We start from the raw sequence: 22,698 nt of genomic DNA on the forward strand, positions 1-22,698 counted from the left end.
CTCGAATCAACACCCAAGTCGAATTACTCAATGCGTAAAGATGTTTAGGAATGCCTGACAACAATTTTAGCTAAGGGATAGCGAACGATTTGTTCTATTAGATTAAGCAGGAAAATCAACTTTTATAAATAAAATAAAATCCATTACTAAATAAAACGAATATATATATATATAGGTATATATATGTATATGCTCGCATGTCTATTTTGAAAGCACGAACTGACGAGAGAGAGATCGCAGCAGCATTTATCTTTTTTGACGTGCAGCGTACTCGCCTGGCACTGCTATTGATCGTTGTCTCGTTCTCGTCGTGGCTCTACATTTCAAAGTCTATTCATCCGTCCACATCCATGCTCTCTGGCCTTTGCGTTTACTTCTTTGCCTGCCTTGCTTGTCTCTGCGGCCGCGGTCTTGTTGGTGCCAACCAGCACGCCTGCCGGCCACGTTGGGCCAAGCCGTCCTGCCGTCGTGTTTAAAAAGTAACCGAGCCAGCACACGTCTCCTTGCTTGTTCCTCTTGAGCTTGTCTACCTCTGTTGTCCTTTCGCATTGACGCCATGCCATGCCATGCCGTCCGGTCCTGTCCCCGCGTCCGTGCTCTGGCCACGTACGACGTTGCCTACCTCGTGTTGTCTCCTCCCTTTTCTTCTCTGTTGCTGAAGGGAGGCATCCCAAATCCCGTAGCGCTGCCCTCCCCTGCTCGCCCTCCTTTTCCCCCCGCTCGTGGCCGCCGCAGCACCACGACGCCTTCCCCGCGTGCTGGGCCCGTGAAGCACCGGCGCCCCTCCTTTTCCTCCCCACAGCGCTGCTCCACCTCCGTGTCTCGCGCCCGTCGTCGGCCAAGCCTGAGTCGCCGAGGAGCCACGCCTCGTCAGCCGGCTCGTCCACGCTCTTCGTCCCCACGGTCACTGCTGACCGCGCCTGCCGCGTCTCGTGCCCCGCGCTGGTCCGTCACCCCGCAGCACCACGCCGCTTTTTCCCGCAGCATGCCATGGTCGTGCCCGCTTCCGTCCACCAGGGCCGCGAGCCTCGAGTGCGAACACCGCCGCCGCCCATCGCCCTTCTCTTTTCCCCTGGCGAGCGTGCGTACCCCCGGCCCGCGCTGGCCTACTGCTCCACGATGCTTCCCCCTCCAGCACCGCTCCTTCATCTCCATCTGCACGCGCCGAATCGCAGCGTCTAATCTGCCCGCGCCGTCCACCATGCTGCGCCACCCTCGGGTGCGCCGTGGCCGCTTGCCTTGAGCCATGCGCAGCTCCACCACGCCACCGCCGTGCCCTTGCTCACCAGCCCGTCCGACCACAGCACCTCGACAGCTCCCCGTGCTGCCGTCCCGCGCGCATGCCTGTGGCCTCGTGCTAGTCCCCGCTCCCATGCCACGGTGCTGCTCCTCCCGAGCCATCGCACCTGCAGCCGTTACTCCGGGCGGTCTCCTACGACCACTCCCGTCACCGGCCATCGCGCACGCAGGCGCGCACGAGCGTGCCGTACCACCCCGCTCCACCTCTGGCCATCGTCAGCGCGCACGCTGCGTTGCCACACCGTCCCACCTCCTACGCGTGCGAGCTCCACGCTTGGCGCTGCTTCCCCCGAGCCACTACGCCCTCGGTCCCGCGCTAGACCCGTGGTTCCTCAGCGTTCGTGCCGCAGCACTAAAAGGTCCTTGTGTGGTTTTGGTAATTGAGTGACAACCTAGGTGGACTAATTGTGTTTATGTGAGATACACAGGTGATTAGTCCACATGTATATGTATGTGAGCAACATATGCCGTGAAGGTGAAAATGGCTTGGAGATGTTGCAAAACTCACACATGTGATGATGAAAGAGCTCATTGCAAATGAGACATGACATCGAGTCATGTGATCAAGGTGGAGAAGATCAAGACATGACTTGGCTTGATGGACCGATTGCAAGTGTGAAGGGCAAGTCAGAGGCTTTGGAGCGATGGACCGCGTGGTGGTGAAGCTTAAGCAAGACTTGGCACTGATGGACGAAGGCAACGGTGAAAAGCAAGTGAAGTCAAGATCGATGAACCAATATGATCACATGATGATATGAAGTGGATCATATCATTGTTGATCATGTTGGTGCATGTGTTGCATCAACATTGGAGGAGATAGAATGAAATGCGCAAGGCAAAGGTATAACCTAGGGCATTTCATTTCACCGGTCATAAGTGTGTAGAGAAGTTTATGACCAGGTTTAGGATAGATGGTCGTACTATCAAGAGGGGCAAACTTGTTTGCATATCGGTCATCTAGTGTCACTCGAGTGATCTAACTTTGCATCGTCGCTAGGATTGAGTGGCGTGGCAAGTTGAGTGGCTAATCCATTGGAAAATAATTGTAAAAATGCTAACACACATACACATGATGGTGTACACTTGGTGGTGTTGGTACATTTACAAAGGAGATAAAGTTAGAGTTGATGTGGATCAACTCGGCGATGGAACGGAGGTGAGAAGGGTTTGAAACTCCACCAACGAAGTGCGAACAGTCCGATGGTGCCATCGACGCCCTATACAGAAAAGATAGAGTTTCACAGAGTGGACCGAACGTTGTGAAAGCTCTAGTTTGGTTTTGGTGAATTGATGAAACCCTAAGTGCTAACCTAGTTTATCAAGTGATCATGAGATAGGTAGCACACTTCAAGTGGAGAAGCCAATGAAGATCATAACATGACAATGGTGATGACATGGCAATGATCAAGGGCTTAAACTTGAAAAGAAGAAAGAGAAAAACAAAATACTCAAGGCAAAGGTATAATTCATAGGAGCTATTTTGTTTTGGTGATCAAGACACTTAGAGAGTGTGATCACATTTAGGTTTGATAGCCGTACTATTAAGAGGGGTGAAACTCGTATTGGAATACGGTTATCAAAGTGCCACTAGATGCTCTAACTCATTGCATATGCATTTAGGATCTAGTGGAGTGCTAACATCCTTGAAAATATTTGTGAAAATATGCCACCACATATGCACAAGGTGATACACTTGGTGGTTGGCACATTGGAGCAAGGGTGAAGAAGTTAGAAATGTAAATAGAGAAGATGCCAGCGTCGGTCAAGTGACCGGACGCTGGATCCAAAAGCACCGGACGCTGACTGCCTACGTCCGGTCGTGTTGACTGGCAGTACAGAGGCTAGGGTTTACCACCGGACGCTGGGCTGTGTCCGGTCGAGGTGGACCGAACGCGTCCGGTCAAGGAAAACCGATTTTCGACCCTTACTGTACTCGACCGGATGCTGAGGCTCCAGCGTCCGGTCAGTTTTGCCGGAGCGTCCGGTCAACTTCGTAGCCGTTGAAATCTGACGAACAGCGTTTGAAGCTGGTGACATGTGGTATCCATCAGTGGACTGGACGCTGAGTTCAGGGTCTGGTCAGTTGGACCGGAGCGTCCGGTCAGAGCGCAGTGTGCCCAGTGAAGGGGTACAACGGCTCTATTTCGTGGGGGCTTCTATTTAAGCCCCATGGCCAGCTATGGCTCATATCTTTGGCCATTTTTATTGACATAGCAACCTTGTGAGCCTAGCAAAAGTCCTCCTACTCATCTCCATCATTGATTCATCATCATAGTGAGATTAGGAGTGATCCAAGTGTATTACTTGAGTGATTGCATCTAGAGGCACTTGGTGTTCGTGTTTCACTACGGATTTTGCTTGTTACTCTTGGTGGTTGCCGCCACCTAGATGGCTTAGAGCAGCGAGGATCATTGAGTGAAGGGTGGTGATTGTCTCCGGCTCCGATCGTGGTGATTGTGAGGGGTTCTTGACCTTTCCCCAGCGGAGCACCAAAAGGTACTCTAGTGGATTGCTCGTGGCTTGTGTGATCCTCATCTTATGTTGGTTGTGCAGCACCCTATTAAGGGTTTGGCGTGTGAAGCCAATTAACGCGTGAACCTCCAAGTGAGTGAATCGCCACAACAAGGAGTAGCTTGCCGGCAAGCAAGTGAACCTCGGTAAAAATCATTGTGTTCATCCTTTGATTCCAAGGTGATTGGTCTTCATTGTTATTCATCCTTATGATTGATTGGTTCACTCCTCTACATGGCGGTATAACTATCTTGATCACTCTCTTTACATTATCGCAAACTATTTGACAAGCTCTTTAGTGTAACTAGTTGTGAGAGCTTGCTTGCTTGGTTGGTATGGCTCTTTAGTTAGCCTTTGAGAGCACATTAACATAGGGTAGTGTCATACCTCTTGTGTGAATCAACATTTTCTAAACTAGAATTGTGATAGGTGGTTTGCATTCTGAGTAGGCTAGCGCAACTCTTGCTTCGCCTCATAATTGTCTAACCTTTTGTTAAGTGTTGTTGTATAATTTTTATTAGGCTATTCACCCCCTCTAGCCATTAGGACCTTTCACGCTGATCATGTGGTGATCAGACGCTGGGTTCTAGCATTCGGTCAATGGTGACAGACAGCGTGCAGGCGTCGGTCATCGACCGGACGCTGACACTGGAAGTGACCGGACGCTGGCTGTGTGCATCCGGTCAAGGTGACGTGTGATGACGCAGGTAGAGTAGAGTAGTTAGAAGTGACCGGACGCTGGTGCTGAGAGGTTCTTGTTTGGTTTTGGTAATTGAGTGACAACTTAGGTGGACTAATTGTGTTTATGTGAGATACACAGGCGATTAGTCCACAGGTACATGTATATGAGCAACATATGGTATGAAGGTGAAAATGGCTTGGAGATGTTGCAAAGCTCACACATGTGATGATGAGGGAGCTCATTGCAAATGAGACATGACATCGAGTCATGTGATCAAGGTGGAGAAGATCAAGACATGACTTGGCTTGATGGACCGATTGCAAGCGTGAAGGGCAAGTCAGAGGCTTTGGAGCGATGGACCGCGTGGCGGTGAAGCTTGAGCAAGACTTGGCGCCGATAGACGATGGCAACGACGAAGAGCAAGTAGAGTCAAGATCGATGAACCAATATGATCATATGATGATATGAAGTGGATTATATCATTGTTGATCGTGTTGGTGCATGTGTTGCATCAACATTGGAGGAGATGGAATGGAATGCGCAAGGCAAAGGTATAACCTAGGGCATTTCATTTCACCGGTCATAGGTGTGTAGAGAAGTTTATGACCGGGTTTAGGATAGATGGCCATACTATCAAGAGGGGCAAACTTGTTTGCATATCGGTCATCTAGTGCCACTCGAGTGATCTAACTTTGCATCATCGCTAGGATTGAGTGGCATGGCAAGTTGAGTGGCTAATCCTTTGGAAAATGATTGTGAAAATACTAACACACATACACATGATGGTGTACACTTGGTGGTGTTGGCACATTTATAAAGTAGATAAAGTTGGAGTTGATGTGGATCAACTCAGTGAGGGAACGGAGGTGAGAAGGGTTTGAAACTCCACCGGTGGAGTGTTCGCCCGTAGAGTGCGGACAGTCCGACGGTGCCACCGGCGCCCTATACAGAAAAGATAGGGTTTCACAGAGAGGACCGAATGCTGGTCACATGGTGACCGGACGCTGGGTTCTAGCGTCCGGTCAATGGTGACAGACAGCGTGCAGGCGTCAGTCATCGACCGGACGCTGGCTGTGTGCGTCCGGTCTAGGTGATGTGTGATGATGCAGGCAGAGTAGAGTAGCTGGAAGTGACCGGACGCTGGTGCTGTGTCTGATCACGACCGACCGAACACGTCCGGTCATATCTGGTACCTTACTAGAAACGACCGGACGCTGGGGTTGCTGCGTCCGGTCGACAGATGACCATTGAGACCAGGTGAACAATATTTGAAGCAGGGTACACGTGGCGTGCATCGCATGACCAGACGCTGAGGTCCAGCGCCCGATCGATCGGACCAGAGCGTCTGGTCGTCCCGACTTTTGCCCAGTGAAAGGGTAACGGCTCTATTTGTTCGTGGGGTTATAAATAGAAGCCATGGTCGTCCTTGGGCTAGAAACTGAGCACACTAGAGCCTTGTTGGCTTATGTAGTAGTGCTTGGGAGCCCTCGATCTCACATATACTTTATAGTGATCATTCGATTGTATGAGAGAGCGATTCTAATGTGATTGCATCATAAGGTTGCATCGAGTGGCACTAGGTGATCGAGTTGCAAGCCGGTGGTGCTTATTACTCTTGAAGGTTGCCACCTCCTAGACGGCTTGGTGGTGGTCTCCGTTGAAGCCCACAAGAGTGCAAACAGTGCTCCAGAGAAGAGCTTTGTGAGGGGCTTTGTGCTCGCCCTGCGGGAGCCGCAAAGAGCAACTCTAGTTGAGCGTGTCATTGAGCTACCCTCACTTTCGAGGTAGGTTCTTGTGGTGCCCGACGTGCGGGCTTGGCGGGTAATGCCAATTAGCCACCGAACCACCAAGTGAGCGGTTGATACAATAGGGACGTAGCGTGTTGGCAAGCACGTGAACCTCGGGAGAAAAATCATCGTGTCAACCTTGTTCTTCCCGTTGGTTTGCATCCTTATTACACAAGCTTGTAATTACTTTTATATACATTGTGCTTGTATAGTTGCTTTTGTAACTAGTTAGCTTGTGTAGTTTACTAGTTACCTTTTTGCTTGTGTAGCATAGAAGTAGCTCCCTTGCGTGGCTAATTAGGTTTGTGTAACCTTGTTAGTCACATTTTTTAGTTTGTGTAGCTAAGTAATTGCGCTCTCTAATTTGGCATTGGTTGCCTTATTATTGAGCATTGCTAGTGAGCTTAGGTGGCTTTGTGCTTTTGCTTACTAGCTTGTGTAGGAGCTCCCTTGTTGCTTGAAGTACTAGTGGCATAGGTTTGTGTGACCTTGCTTCTAGAATTGGTTAGGTGAGCTCTAGCTAGCCCGGTACCTTTGTTGCTTAATTAATATTTTTGGAAGGTGCTTGAGAACGTAGATAGAGGGGTGTAGTCTTGGCTAGACCGATAGTTTTAATTCCGCACTTGTTTCGGTTAACCAACACGATTAATTTTAGAAATGACTATTTACCCCCCCCTCTAGGCCGCCATCTCGACCTTACAAGCGCCCGACCGCACCGCGGTCCGCCGCTGCCCCGCATCGTTTTTCCCCGCCACGTGTGTGAGACCCACGGCGCCGTCCCTTTCCAGCGCCTCCTCCGCCTCCACGACCACCCCCATCGCCTAGTGCCGTGAGCGCCCGAGCCTGTGCCATTTCACCTTCATCACCGCGCACCGCAGCGCCCTCTCCACGTTTGTCCCGTGCTTCCTCTGTATTGAGGAAGGGGCGAAGGGTAAGAATCCAAGGGGAAAGTAATACGGGGTTCTTATTGTAAAATACGAGACTCACATAAATAGTATTTGTGTACTATGGGATGATTTGTTAGAAGCTTAGGGGCTGATTCGCAATTGTGCCGCGCCACCTGCCCGCGCTGGGCCGGCCTGTGGTCGCCCGCCTGGGCTACCTTGGCCGCGTGGGCCGGCTGGTGGGCCGCTCGCCCGCCCGCCTAGGCTCGCCGTGCCGCTTGGGCACCGTGCTGTGCGCTGGGCCGCGTGTCCATGTAGGCCGGTCGCTCTCGGCTGCTGGGCCACCGCTCGCGTCTGTGCTGGGCCGGTCTACCGTCGCTGCTTGGGTCGCGCGCACCTGTGGGCCACCCGTCGTCTGCGCGCCCATGGGTCGTCCGCCGCCCGTGCGCCGTTGGGCCGACCTGGCCGCTGGCCCTTTTAGTTTTTAAGAGCAATTGTTAATTTAACTTCGTAAATAAACTTGTAGAATTTGTAATAAATCATAGAAAAATCATAAAAATGCGAAACTAGTTTTGTTAGTCTCCTAAAATCATGATCTACCTATTAATATATTTTATTCATATAGTGTGATAATATTCTTGGAAGCTATATAATTAATTGAAAGTACTTAATATTGTAAAAATATAAACTTGTAGGAATTGTTGTGATAAATTGGTAATAGTGTTGAATTTGAAATTTTTATAGTAGGCTTCTAGCAATATTAGGTACTGACTGTAATTTTTGTAGCTTAATAATATTTAGTTTGCTAGGTAGATAATGATGCTCTATTTCGAATAATGGTTAAATCAATAAAATGAAATAAAGAAACAACTTGGATTTATATAACTAAAACTTTGGTTGGGAAGTAACATCTGATTCGACAACATGGATACGTAGACTAGCGCGTTAGAACTATCTCGTTAGCTTGTGAGACGTAATCGGATTTCTAAGCATTTCGGCTGTCGTCGATTATTTACATCTACTAGTATAATGCCCGTGCTAACGCAACGACAGTATTTCAGGGATGCACACGACAACAACCAAACAACTATATATTTTTTTTCCAAGAAACAACCAAAGTGGTAGGAAGCTGAGTAAAGCACCAATTTTTTTCATGTAAAAGAAAAATTACAAGGTTATAATTGAACAATTAGGATAGCTTTCCCAACACCACGAACCATTAGTTCTTGTGGCATGATGGATGACTTCAGAGTAGAATAACAGGGAATCACATCACAGACATACAAATGCACATGTCTCAAGAACACGTCAAAACTACACTAAACATTTGACGATTTTTTTGATAATTCCTAGCAACTATTTCAGCCTTCAACATTGTCTCCCTGGTAGCTCAGATGTCTTTCGTCGATTCCGTCGATGGAGACAACGACCAAGCTTATTTGTTGTCACCTGTCTACTGTATGGTTCTTGGAGCTGCAGGCAAATGGACATAGTTCAGAACCATACAAGAAGTATTGTAGCTAAATGAAACAATTCACGAAATTACAGATTCTAAACCGAAGTTTCAGATCCAGGCACGAAAACAGGAACTGTTAGCTGCAATATATAATCATCTGATTATTCCGTTATTTTTGTGCTCTGTTATCAGCCAAGAGAAATGATCTATGCATACAAGCTACAATCCGTTTGCGGCCAGGATACAGCTGCACCTAATAGTGAATACTTTGCCTAACTTCATGCCTCATTTCTGCAATATAAATATAGGATAGATCCGAAAGGAAACAAATCATACCCCTAAATTAATGAGCCTACAGTATCATAACAATTGGCTTATTAAATTAGAGTATCACAACAATTTCATTTAATACAGTATAGTTTTATTTCTACCAAAAAAGTGCTTTTGTCTATAGCACAAGAATTGCATTTACTGTGATCTCATAGAAAAGCAAAGTATGACCATACCTATGGTTTTATCAGTAATCCCAACTTTGCTTCAAACCTCCAAGGAAGAAAAATAATAAATGTGTATGCTCTACCTAGCAAGTCGAAAGTGGAACAATTGCTACCTCCACAATGTATGCCTAGGCTCACATGTCACGAGCAACTAACAGAGGGATAATCTTTACATTTCGATCTTTGAAAAAAATACAAGGTGGCATATAACAGAGGGGCATTTAAAAAAGCACACCAGCCCCAAAAGATCATCCAGAATGATATACATATATCCAAAGCGACTTAGACCAAAAGATAGCCGCAAGTGAAAAAGTATAGTCGGCCGTGTGGATTTATTTCTAGAATCTTTGCTCCTCTCATAAGATTTGCAATATTTCTAGATCCTTCATTCTTCTGTATCCGACAGAAGATCAGTTTGTTAATCAGATAGCAATGGGCATTTTGGAGCTTCATCTCACCTCTGACGGAGTAGGCTGGTGTCATTGGTAGCATCATGGCCTGTTGCCCATCGGTAATCAGCACAACCTGCATCATTTCCAAACTAAATTAAAGCTCCGCCATTTTGCAAGTTTCAAAGTTATAAAATTGTTTGCACTGACATTTATGCAGATATTCAGAAGGTTGCAATACCAAAGAGCTTGTAAAAAGTAATCACCCTCTTACATTATTTGGGTTGCTGATAGAATTTTCATGCATCATATTATTGGCCGTCAGAATAGTGACTCTTGATCCCTTTGCATTGACACCAACTTCAAGTCAAGTCACATGTACTATGAGCTTCACAGCATGAGATCCGAAGTTACTATCTGCAAAGGTTTTTGTGGTCATTTGAAATATTCCAGCACAGCACAGCAAGGAGTTCAATACTATTGCCAAGAGTTGATGACTTCACGTCCAGGAGCCACCTGATTATCATGTTTTCAGATTTCACTACAAGTTTACAAGTGTTAACCAATAAAAAAGGTAGGTTAAATAGAGCAATAATATCCTGTGACCATGGCATGTAACTGGCCATCTTGATAGCATCATTGCAAAAAAGCAAGTTCCATAGAATTTTGGGAGAGAGCAAGGAAGCCAATTAGACACGCCTAAACATCCATACAAAATGGAAACCGATCCAAGCAGGTTGAAACTTGATATCACAATGCATTGAACAACACCAGTAGTGCATTACCCCCACCAGCAGCAGTTGCCTTTGCTAGAGCAACAATAACTTTTGCCTTTCTTAGGATATCAACAGGCTGAACAGCATACAACATATCTGAACCTGCAGTTGGCAACATATTTTAATCAGCATACGATAAATATAAAAATTTTAAACAAAAACAGAGGAGGCTCAGCGCAAATGCCAAATTGAGAACTGCAACAAAGACCAACGGTCAAATAACTTGCACAACTTTGAGGTAAGTAAGTTTGATGCTTCCAAGGAAAGGAAAACGTTTACCAAAAGCAAGAAATAGAATAGCAATATCCCCAGGAGAGCTGGATCGCCTACTTTCATCTTGAAAAAACCTCAAGAAAGTTTGGAAGTAGTACCAAGGTATCCAGCACAGTCTCAACAAATGTATACACCAACATAACAAAGGGAACTCAAATTTAAGAGGAATAAATAACAAGGTATTTAAACACGCAAACATAGAACATCACATAGGAGAGGTAAAAGGTAAATTAAAATACAATCATGTCTCTTTTTTTGTTCTATAATAAGTAGATGCCTGGACTCAACTTTTAAGGCTGTTTGTTACTGGTTAGCATTTGCAGGCTCCGTATTGCAGGAACCAAAAAAACTGAACAATTGGTGGCCCCAATATCAGGAAAATGGAGATAAGAAATTCATAACCACTGCAAGTTGACAATTTTTTCAAAGATATATATTCCTACCTAGCGAGTAACAAATAAAAGGAAAAATAGAAAATGTGAGCGCACCTTGTTAAAACCATGTTGAGCCTCTATAACAAAAGTTGAATAAAGAGAGAACGACAAGTCCATAATCTGCATTTCATGAAGTATGCATTACCGTTTCACATCAATAGTGCATTCATGCTCTAAATGAGAAGCTGTTTCTCCTCTCCATAAAAGAACAATTGGAGATATGCAACCCTGCAAGGACACTTACAATTTCAAAGGCCAGCAATTTGTTCTCATCTTCCATCATCTTATTCTACAATCAACCAATAAAATAGTGGATGAGGGAAAGAATTAAAAAGAACCACATGCTCACAGTTTGCTTTTTCAGTAGAAATAAATTGACCAATATAAAAAACCTTGCAATGATGAGGGTGCAGATTTATTACTAGACAAGCACCAAAGTAACTTAAGTTCTCAAATTCAGGATACACCTTTTATTTTGCACAACCTGTATGAGTTTGGTGCCTAATGTTCAAAGGACCTGCAAATGGCATTTTGTTAAATAAAAAAATTAACCTTCCAAACTAACAAATACGCATTAAGAGAGGAAACTCAAAATTTCTCTATTAAGACTGGAAAAAATGGTTTTGGAACATGTTTTAGAAACAGATTTGCTATCAATCTGCTGGTGTTCAGCTAATGAAGAAAAAAAAGGTCTGCAAGGTACCATATATGTTGATGTGAAAAGTGATGGTGAAGGCATACCAGCATGTTAAAACTACCATTGCAGTTTTTTATGGACACCTACCTTGTTGAGCAGCAAAATATGGGGTAAAATACATCTTCACATAAGAGATAAAAATACTCCTACTTTCTTAGTAGACTACAGTATTATGTAAAAAGAAAACAAACGTTTCAGATTTACAGAGCAGTGAAACAATGAATACATGAGAGCAAATTTTTAAATTGCCAGAAAACGCTATGCATACAAACAATGCTCCCTTTTTAATAGGAAAATAAATGTAGATCAAGCAAACATTCTATACTCTGGAGATGCATCATATGTATACTTACACTCTCAAATTTGCAAGATTTCCTGAAAGAAAAAACCCAAGAAAATTAAGAGAGAAGGGGGAAGAATACCAGACAGAGAGAGAGATATCGAGGGCGCCACCGCCGGGAGGGCCGGAGGGGTCGCCACGCTGGAATCAGGCGTGGCCGGACAGGGAGCCCGCGCCTGATGGCGCCGCCGTCGGGCGGACCGAGAGCAGGAGAGGGAGGCGTTGTTCGGGGAGGTAGAGAGGTGCCGGACGATGTTGGCGAGGGAGAGGGAGACGCGGCCAGCAGGGGAGCGGCGCCGGGCGCGGCGGCCGCCAGCCAAAACCCTAGACGTCCGCCGAACTGGGAGAAGGAGACGGAGGCGCTTGCCGAGGACGGAGAGAGGGGCGCGCGGTGCTGGCCGGAGTCGAGAGGGAGATGCCGGCCGGAGAGGGATGCTGTGGGTGGAGAGGGAGGTGCCGCCGCCGGGAACGGAGAGAGGGGCATGAGCGAAGGGGAAGGTAGCGTTGATTTTTTTTCCGGGAAAAAAAGAGTCGCCCCCAGGAATCGAACCGTGGCCGTTGGGGGAGAGGGGAGTCGTGTGTGGGAGGAGGTACGCGGGAGGGCGACGGAGGGCAGACACACTAAACATGAGCCGTCGGATTTGGATGAGTAATGAGAGAGAATGGCTAAGAGATAATCTGATGCATCTGTTTTGATGGTGTTATATTTTCTGGGTACATTTATGGGTGTGGATGTAGCATAGGTCATGACTGTGGAGTAGGCATTTGTTGTGTGGCTGTAGATTTATTCTAACTGGTGTATTATAGGGTAGGGTAGATACATTTGCACCAATGCATATCATACAGGTACGATGATGGATTATGGATCAAGTGAAGGATGAGTGGGAATCTGCAGATTGTGTAATGGTATTCTCTCCAGAAGATAATGCAATGGGCTTTCTATTTAGTTGATGGTGGATGATATGATGATGCAAATACTAACTCTTGGTTATATTTTACCTAGGCAAGCCCCTGTGTATAACTCCTACTTTTCTGCAGTTTAAATTATATTTGTGCATTAAGTTTTAAGGAGTTGAATGAAACCCACTTGCATATACATATCTTTATCCTATGAGTCTTACTAGTATGACAGGATCATGTAGATTGCTATACTACAGGACTCCGGTAGAAGTCGAGTGATTGCCTGCCACTCGTGAGAGATAGAAAATATATTATTGGATTATTATCACTTGGAATATATAAAAATGGTGAAAAGAAAAATGGTGACCGGGCATGGATATGGGTTGGGTATTGGTGGGTGTAATAGGTTGTGTCGCCGTGAACGCGGGGCATAACTTAGTTACACTGTTTTCCCTATCTGTGTCGGTTAAGGACCGGTCGTTGCATAAGCCACCGAGGCAAGTCACAGACTTATTATCCCGAGCACATACTTGGGTATTGACGCTTGGAAGACTTGTTGCTCTCTTGTCGTGGGTTTCGGCTCTTTTCGGACCGACTGTCAGGGTTTTATTTTGGTGGAGAAGGTCCTTGCACCACACTGAGTTCGGGACTCAGAGACGGGGGCTTGGAGTCCCAGTTTAAACGGGGACCTAGAACCCTAAGACAGGAGGGTGACAATCATCGGGCGATCCAGTACGGCTTATTTCGTGTCTAGCACCGTAGTAAGAACTGAAGATGAAAGATGGAAGATGAAAAAAAGAATTCTAATTGCTTACCACCTGCTTGAAAGTAGCACATGTGCTTATATAGAATGATTAGTTAATGAACCAATATGATTATTAATAAAAATCGAATATAAGAACGTACGCTTAGTAATGCTCCTGCAAATGCAATAAACCCACAAGTCAGATAGCCTTATATTCTTAGAGTCTTTTCTTTTCTCATATCGGGTAAGTCTTGCTGAGTACAATTGAGTACTCAGTGTTTTATTCCCCCTGTTGCAGGTGACAGGTGGAGGCTAAAGCTAACTCTTGTGTGTGGATTGCTCCTGGTGGGCTCAGAGAGGATTTCCTTTATACTGCGATCGTAGTTTTTATTTGTAACTCTCACTAAATGTTTTTATAAAGAAAAGTCTTATAATCTGATGTTGTAGTTTATATCTCAATACTTCATCATGTCATGAATAGATATTTATTTTCGCTGTAATTCTGATCACATGTTTATATTCCACTGTTACATTAAATTGTTCATAACTCGGATAATATGATTATATTCCGCTGTTAGAACAATAAATATTATACTCTGATATTGTGTTAAAAGTGATGTAAGAAATGGTTAAGAATGATATAAGCTTTATTCTCTCATTTGTGATCCTGATGGCAAAAATGTGGATTTTCGGGTTCTCCCCTGGGGTGTGCCCGACGGAACCGAGTAATTTAATGTTCTCCCTTCGGTGCTTAGTGTCTAATGAAAGACGAGCACTCCTAGGAGGCATTAAATTAGACGGTTCTGCCACAGCTCACTTCCTCGACGCAGCCGTCTTGTCCTGACTCGGTGACGCCGATGGCCGACAGCAGCCCTACCGCCGCCCCCAGGCCAGGCAGCCGCAGCGGCTTCACCGGCGTCGGGCCTGTGTGGCTCACGGAAGGGAAAGGCTGGGGAGTGTGGGCGGTGGCGGCAACGGCTCCGGCTCCAGGTAGGTCTCTCCTCCTCCTCTGCGATCTGTGATTTATCTTTCCATAGAAAAAAATAGTTCTTATGATATGTGATCTTGTGATTGTCTGGAGGTAGAAGATGGCTGGAGGTTGAAGACAGAAGAAAAGTGGAAGCTGTTGGATCTTAATTCTATGGTAAAAAAAAATATGTGTTGAAAGTGTATAATGGTTTTGTAGACAGACTAGAAAAAAAAGCACACGCCGCGGCCGCGTGCCCCACTGCCCCCTGACGCGCCCCTGCTTGCTCCGGCCTCACTGGTGCTATGCGCGCGCTCAGGCCGAGGCAGCCAGCCCAGCGCGTGCGTCGCGCACGGCCAAAACCCCGGGGCGCGCGGGCGGAGCCTCCACCAAAAAACCGCCGCCTCTCCGCCTCCACCTTCCCGTGCTCCCCCCCCCCCCCCCCCCCCAACCTCGGCATCGTAGGAGCCAAAACGGCAGCGACGCGCGCGCTGTCTCTTCCTCTTCGCAACACCACCCCGCCACCCCCTCGCTCGTTCGATCGCTCTGCGTGCTTATCCGACGCCGCGGTCACTTGAGACAGAGCCCCGATGGAGTTCGCCGCCGGCGCTGGGGTGGCCCCGCGCTTGCGCCTGCGCCAGCTGCCCGTCGGCCCCGTCCCCGTCCGCAACCGCTGGGTTAGGGTGGGCGGCGGAGCGATCGGCATCGGTTGGGCCCACCGCGCGACCGCGCCGGGGCTCTCGCTGGCTCCCGACGCCGCGAGACGGTCGGTCTCCGCGGCGGGAGGAGGCCACCTGCTTCACGGGCGCGTCGTCGTTCGCTCAACCGGCGACGGCGGCGGCCGTGTGGGTTTCCGCGGCGAGGACGCCGAGGGTGATCGATCACCCGCTGCGCGCGCCTCACCGTTGGATGGCGCGACTCCTGCGCGGTGAGTCCTTGACCTTGTCGATTCTACAGCAGGGCTGTTAATTTGTGTTTCGCCTCTAGCGCGGTGACTCTTGGAGTGACACACCTGCTTTTTTTTTTGTGCGTGTTGATTGTGTCCTCAGCTATTCAGTTCGGGATCACTCTGGAGGAATTAGGAAGGAGCTCATGAACCTGGCTGTACCGGCCATAGTTGGGCAAGCAATCGATCCTGTGGCGCAGTTACTGGAAACCGCATATGTTGGACGCTTAGGTAAATTTCCCTTCCGCTGTTCGGTATCAGTTGGACACAAGTGTATTGATTCTCTTCAGTTGGGTCATTCATTCACTTCATAATACGATGCTTCAATTTAGTGATTACTCTGATTAGTACATCATGAAGATGCCCTGTTCGTTTCGCTGAAATTTGGCTTATGCTGATGCTCATGCTGAAATATTGTGAGAGGAAAAAACTGTTCGTTCGCTGAAAAGTAGTGCTGAAATTTTCTACTTTTGTTGTGGTTTGTCTGAAGTCTGACACTCTGACCTCTATAAATCTGGCAGGTCCTGTGGAGCTGGCTTCAGCTGCCGTTGGTATGTCAGTATTCAACATTATATCAAAGCTCTTCAACATCCCCCTCCTAAGTATCACGACATCATTTGTGGCTGAAGATGTGTCAAAACATGACTCTTCACAATCTGCTTCGGGTACAGATGATTACTGATTCTTTTGTGCTTACGAAACATGCCTCATTTTAGAATTTGCAAGCTAACTTTCTGTGCTGATACGCACAAGGAAACATATCTGGCAAGATTGGAGAAAGGAAGAGGCTTCCTTCAATTTCTTCTGCTTTAGTCTTGGCAGCAGCAATTGGTGTCGTTGAAGCCTTGGCTTTGATTTTGGGGTCTGGAATACTCCTCAATATTATGGGTGTCTCACATGTATGTTCAAATCTCATATCTTTGTATTAATGCTAGTATGCTACAAAAATGGGCATTCAGAAGAAGGAATAATTAAGTTTGACACCCTTTGTCCCTGTGTTATCACTTATCAGGAAACATTTTTTATAGTAAAAGAATATAAGTATAAAATCCTTATGTTCGGAAATGATTAATCTTTTTTTTCCCAAACATGCAGGATAACTGTATGTCATTGCATTAAGAAGAGGGATGCGTGTTACAGACTGTTAGGTTTTCGCTATTACATTCATGCTAGTGGTCAAAGTAAAAACAACCACTGCCACTGCCTATGAATATCTAGCCTCTACTCTCCAGGGACGTCAAACCCTTGGCACCAGCTGTGCAATGATAAAATGATTAATACTTGGATATGTTTCAGATTTTATTATTGATTTTAATAACTTTTCAACCTAATGACAAGTAGGATCAGAAATCATTGTCTTTAACACCTCTGATATCACTCATTTCCCTGTGGCTGCAAAAACTAGTATATTTGGTAAGAAAATTCATTGCATCAAATACCACACTTCATGTCACTAGAGCCTTGATGCAGCCTTCGTTTTCTTTGGCAGGCATCAGCTATGCACAATCCAGCAAGGCTATTTCTTTCTGTAAGAGCACTTGGTGCTCCTGCTGCTGTTGTTTCATTGGCTATCCAAGGTGTGTTTCGTGGACTGAAAGATACAAAAACACCTCTACTTTACAGTGGTAAGTCATGACACCTCGTATCTTCTAGGTTGGTTTCATTGTCACTTCACTGGCATGGATCCTAGATGGCAACGACGCCCTGAATCATAAGCAATGCATTTCATTTTCGAGAGCCACGTACAATCTATGCTTTACTTGATTCAGAAATGGCCTGAGTTGCTTCAATGAAAGCTTACACAATCTCAAAATTCTGTGGAATGCTGACAGAGTGCTGTTTGTCTTCTTGTCCTTTGATTTGTCAGCGTATTGTGCATAGTTGCTGAATTTGAAATTCGTCTTCAGGTTTGGGCAACATCTCAGCTGTGGTTCTGCTTCCTTTTTTCGTGTATTCCCTGAAACTTGGATTGACTGGAGCTGCACTTGCAACTATTGCTTCACAGTATGTCTGGTATTGCATTCAATTGACATTCACACAAATCACATGAACTAGATTTCATAGTATGTCTGACTTATCATTTATAATACTCTTAGTAATGCTCTTAACTTGAATTATTCAGATATGTTGGTATGTTTCTACTTCTTTGGTCTTTAAGCAAGAGAGCAGTTCTGTTACCACCGAAAATCAAAGACCTAGATTTTGTTGGGTACATAAAATCTGGTGAGTTGTAAATTATTGCTTGCACTATGTTATCCAAGTTATCACACTTTCAAGTCATTCCTTTCATTCACATACATACCACAGTTCTTGAGCATCTTGTTCATTCGTACTTACTACTTAGATGTGCAGAGTAGTTAACGGCTTCTTAGGCTCATTCGTACATTCACTGAAATGCCTTCAAAATCGTGAACATTTATTTGCAGCTCTAGTGTTGTGGGTTACCTGAATAGCTTACTCTACTAATATAGTTTCCCCTCGAATACAAGCATGAGCTCTTTTCAAACTCTATAGGTGGCATGCTGTTAGGAAGAACCCTTTCAGTTCTGATAACAATGACTCTTGGGACTGCAATGGCTGCTCGGCAAGGCACAGTAGCTATGGCCGCTCATCAAATATGTCTGCAAGTTTGGCTGGCAGTATCATTACTTTCGGATGCATTGGCTGTTTCTGCCCAGGTGAATCTCTTATTATTTATATATTTTGTTAACACTGCCTATTTCCAAAAATATCGCAATTATTTCTCAATTCACTATGTTTTCCCTGGACTTGAGCAATCTATCTTTCCCAATGGTAACTACAACCTGACCTATGGAATTTGAAGTTCTGCACTAACAATGCAAGTGTTTAGGCATGTATGTAGTGGTTCGGACTTAAGTACCCTGTATTTTTTAGGTCAACGTCGGGGGGGGGGGCAGATCCCCACAAAAGGCCGTTTTAGATTGGTCTTTTATGTAAAGCTTGTGATGGCCGAATTGCCTCCTTGTCTGCTCATTATTTCTTGAGCTTATGTACGATATATGTACCTCTTGAACAGGGACTGAGTGCTCTGAATTTATTTGTTGTGTACTTGATTTCAGGCACTGATTGCAAGTTCATTTGCTAAACTTGACTACGAAAAAGTGGAGGAGGTCACGTTCTATGTATTAAAGGTTGCAGCCTTAACTAAGTTATTTTACTGCTAATTTGTATATGAGACTAGTATAAATAACATTCATCATGTAGCATGTCATGAAGCAGCTTTCAAACGTGTTTTATTTGGCAGGCAGGAGTGTTCGTTGGTATCGCTTTAGCACTTCTTCTGTTTGCCTCTTTTGGTAGACTTGCAGAAATATTCTCCAAAGATCCCATGGTTATACAAATTGTGAGGGGTGGTGTTTTGGTATGTACCTTTTTTATGATACTATCTGGTCCCTGTCAACACTATCTTTGCTCATTGCTAACTTTGTGTTTTTGAAGTTTGTTAGTGCTAGCCAGCCTATCAATGCCCTCGCTTTTATCTTTGATGGACTCCATTTTGGTGTCTCAGACTTCTCGTACTCAGCTTCCTCCATGGTATGCGCATAAAGTAACTTATGCTATTCTGATCATGCAACTACTACTGCATTTTCTTTTTGCAGTGTTTCCTTTCCTTTCTGCAGTGATTTATTAATATCCCTTGGATCCTCAGATGGTAGTTGGGGCAATATCCTCTTTGTTTTTGCTGTATGCTCCACAATTTTTCGGGCTTCCTGGTGTTTGGGCTGGCCTGGCTCTTTTCATGAGTTTGCGTGTGACTGCTGGATTTATGAGGTAACATTTGTCCCATTGACTTTTTGATACATGTTTTGAATGTCCTCAGTAGAAGATACCCTCTTCGGTGGCGGAACCAGAACTTTTGATCAAGGGGAGCCGGACAATACGAGGACACCTTGTAAACATGATAAATATGTACAACAAATATATGTCTCAATAGCTTTTCAACGTTATTACATATGTATTTAGTACTCACAATATTTATCAACAAAAAAAGTGAAATAATATTTTTTTAGGTATGCTATTGAATTTTTTATAGGTATTTAAATATATGTCTCAATAGCTTGGTGGGGTGTGGGGTGGGGTGGGGGGGGACATCTTTCATGTCCCCATGAACCGTTTAAACAGCTACAAACATGAAATTCAGATCATCCTAAGAATACTATTTTTCGTAGATTGACCATCTTCTGTGGGTCCTGCATTGATGCAATAGATATTGGGCCCAGTTGATCATAACCAGTGATCAAACTATCAGATGCTTTGCTACAAAATTTGCATTATTCAATTGTGACATGTGTCCTCCTTTACAGATTGGGATGGAGAGCAGGGCCTTGGTGGTTTTTGCACAAAAAAGAACCCAAATACAAGTTAGTGAAAAATGCAGCATTTTTTAATGCTTATCGTTGATTCATGTAATTAATGATAGTCAATTTGTTGTAATACCCTCATGTTGGGCCTACCAGATGGCCGCATGGTTGCTAACATATAAGGTGCTCAACTGTTGTATGCAGGCTGCAATGAAGAAAATGTTGTATCTCTGGAGCTGATTAACCAAATGGCGAGATTAGGATGGAGAATAGAAGTTATTATGAAAGGCACACTACAATGTCGAAACATATTTACTTTTATGTTGACTCCTGTGTATGTTTCAACCATTAGGTGGTTTTAGAACTCAGAATTTGAGAGTAAAGGTACATCAGACAAATTTCACTAGTAGGTGTCACATAGGCGATGATTGTTCACTATCTCTATTCTCTCCGTGCTTGAGTTCAAACTGTAGATAGAATATTGCAGAATTATTTAGACAGATCTGATGGGTTCAAACTTTACAGTTCAAACATCAGATAGATTTTGCTTGCAGTCTTTACATAGCGAATGATAGTTCATTATCTCTCCTCCTTCCTGAAGTTATTACTGTACGTGGAACATTGTAGTATCGTTTCCTCCTGCCTTGTTTGTATAGCCATGCCCATGGAGGCATGGACCGACAGATATGCAACTATCTTCAGCAAAGACATGCATAATCCGCAGGTTCATATGGCTGGAACCATTCAGCCAGGAATCCTGTCTTCCTTCTAGGGTTGCATCCCATGTCTTGGCACAGCAGATCATTTAACCAGATGTTTTTTTTTTTTGCGCATCTCATCTAGGTACAACTGTAGTATCTGTTCGTGAACAGACACACACCAACACTACACACACATAACATTTACTCACACCACAAGTACACAAACAGATCCTACAACTACAACTACACCTAGATTCTAAGATCGCATCCTTTGTGAGATCACCAGGTCCATGGATCCGTAGACGACGAGGTGTGTCGCATTCCCTTTGTGGTTCCACGCGCGAGAGGCAACAGAGTTATTTGGGGGCGAACCCCGGTGAGACACCAGAAGGTTCGCCCCCAGAAAATCGCAGCCACTGGGGCTCGATCCCTGGCCGGCAAGGTCTCAGCCACCGGGCCTTGTCATCCGAGCCACGCTCGGTTCTCATTTAGGGCTCGTTCGGTAGGCGGGGATTGAGCTCAGGAATCATTCCGGTTTGCTGAAGCTTATATAAATTACATAACTAATCCAACTGGATTCTTTCCAGAAGATGATTTTGTCTTCCAATAGGAGAATCGGTGCGAAACCATTTCGAGCGCCACGGAAGAAAAGGAGAACAGTTTCAAAGATAAATCGTTTGGCTCTATGTGTGTTTGGCACCGTTCTTGTCATTCCCACGTGAAACAGAAAAGATTCACTCGTCCAAACAAGCTCTAAAGTCTAAACATACAACTTCTGATCTCTATTCTTTTTTTTTGGCATAATATATTTTTGCTTACAGCCCGTCGGTTGTGCATATAAAAAGGGAGGAGGGGCAAAAGTGTCATTTCGAATGCTCACAGCATAAAAAATGGTAAGAATATACTTCTTTACAGTATTTTTAATTCAGAAATGCTATACAACACACATGTGTTTTAGCATAAAAAACATATGGATTTTCTCTCTCTCCCTCTCTCTCTTTTCAACTGTCTCCCTCGCCGGTTTCGGTACGGCAACGCCGACGGTGAACCCTCCGGTGAAGCTCCGGACCCACAACTGGGACCTGGTTGGGGCCCAACCTTCTAGCAGGCGACACCTGCCGTCGTCGGATCCATCCTGTGCCCGATCTTCCCGGGTCCTAGTCCAACTGGGGGTGCCACACGCAAGCAAGGCCCACTGCTGAGGGAGGCGCAACGTCGACTGCATTCGTCACGTCGGTTTCGCTTGTTGTGGCAGAACCTCCTAAATTATAGGGCCCGTATGCATCTGTCACTATCCAATGACCTCTGATGACTATGCATATGTCCCAGTAATTTAAGAAGACTGTCGGGTGTCCGCGGAAAACCCCGAATCATCCACGATTTCCGAGCAGGATCCTATTACAGAGTCATTGCAGTATTACAACATTTATTCAAATATCTACATCAGAGTAAAATAGCGGAAGTCTTACAATAACTTAGTTTACAAACCAGTTGTTTCAAACCTTACAAACTAAGTTCGATAATTATTACAAACCAGAATGGTATCAGAGCGATCATTACAAAGTTTTTGTTGTATGGTTTTACAAAACTTCAAAACGATTTGGGACAAATAAATTTAACCTGTTAATTTGGTCCAAATTGCTTCTGATTTATCTTATTTCATTCTCGTCATTCCTTATTTGATTAAAAAGGCTTTGTGTGGTGGAGTAGTAATTTTATTATGCCCTATATAATAACAACTATTATTTATGAGCTTTGATGTTTTTGTTCGTAAGAACGATTCATGCATCATGATTAATCCACTTGTTACTTCCTTTACCTCTAAGTCTGGGTTGAGTAGTGCATCGGGGTTGAGTTGTGCAATCCATCCTTACTGCTCTTGAGACTGTTATCACATTGTCTTACTGTTTTGAAATCTTGCTTCCTACAGTATGGCTCGTACTAAGGTAACATCCCGTAAGTCCATTGGACCCAAAGTAGTTCCTCGTCACCAGCTTGCCCCTAGGAGTGATGGTGCTAGTAGTAGCAGCTTTAGGCCTAATCTCTAGACAGAGATACAGAGGCTTTCAGCAGAGTTAGCACAGGCTACTAG

The 22,698-nt window shown here is 45.1% G+C and overlaps 1 protein-coding gene across 2 annotated transcripts; it reads left to right on the top strand.

Moving 5' to 3' along the window:
• Nucleotides 1-14,907: 14,907 nt before the first annotated feature.
• On the top strand, nucleotides 14,908-20,487 carry LOC136546703 (protein DETOXIFICATION 45, chloroplastic-like). 2 transcript variants are annotated; one of them, XM_066538664.1, is made up of 14 exons: nucleotides 14,908-15,565; nucleotides 15,687-15,814; nucleotides 16,105-16,248; nucleotides 16,337-16,482; nucleotides 17,073-17,160; nucleotides 17,491-17,587; nucleotides 17,706-17,806; nucleotides 18,098-18,261; nucleotides 18,664-18,735; nucleotides 18,849-18,965; nucleotides 19,043-19,138; nucleotides 19,254-19,375; nucleotides 19,909-19,965; nucleotides 20,110-20,487. In XM_066538664.1, exons 1-14 carry the CDS (start codon nucleotides 15,228-15,230, stop codon nucleotides 20,117-20,119), a joined length of 1,680 nt encoding a protein of 559 aa, XP_066394761.1. In that variant the 5' UTR covers nucleotides 14,908-15,227; the 3' UTR covers nucleotides 20,120-20,487. The 2 variants fall into 2 exon arrangements, with proteins under 2 accessions (XP_066394761.1, XP_066394760.1); XM_066538663.1 differs by having other exon boundaries at nucleotides 14,909-15,565; nucleotides 17,073-17,208.
• The last annotated feature ends 2,211 nt before the right edge of the window (nucleotides 20,488-22,698 follow it).

The sequence above is a fragment of the Miscanthus floridulus genome, chromosome 3, assembly GCF_019320115.1.
Source record: "Miscanthus floridulus cultivar M001 chromosome 3, ASM1932011v1, whole genome shotgun sequence".
In the NCBI taxonomy this organism is placed as follows: domain Eukaryota; kingdom Viridiplantae; phylum Streptophyta; class Magnoliopsida; order Poales; family Poaceae; genus Miscanthus; species Miscanthus floridulus.

Bases quoted from the DNA above. Each gene is read 5' to 3' on its own strand.
- LOC136546703 (XM_066538663.1), top strand. From the start codon at position 15,228: ATGGAGTTCGCCGCCGGCGCTGGGGTGGCCCCGCGCTTGCGCCTGCGC. The intron at 18,262-18,663 runs GTGAATCTCTTA...ACTTGATTTCAG, and splicing joins CATTGGCTGTTTCTGCCCAG to GCACTGATTGCAAGTTCATT. The intron at 19,139-19,253 runs GTATGCGCATAA...TTGGATCCTCAG, and splicing joins CGTACTCAGCTTCCTCCATG to ATGGTAGTTGGGGCAATATC.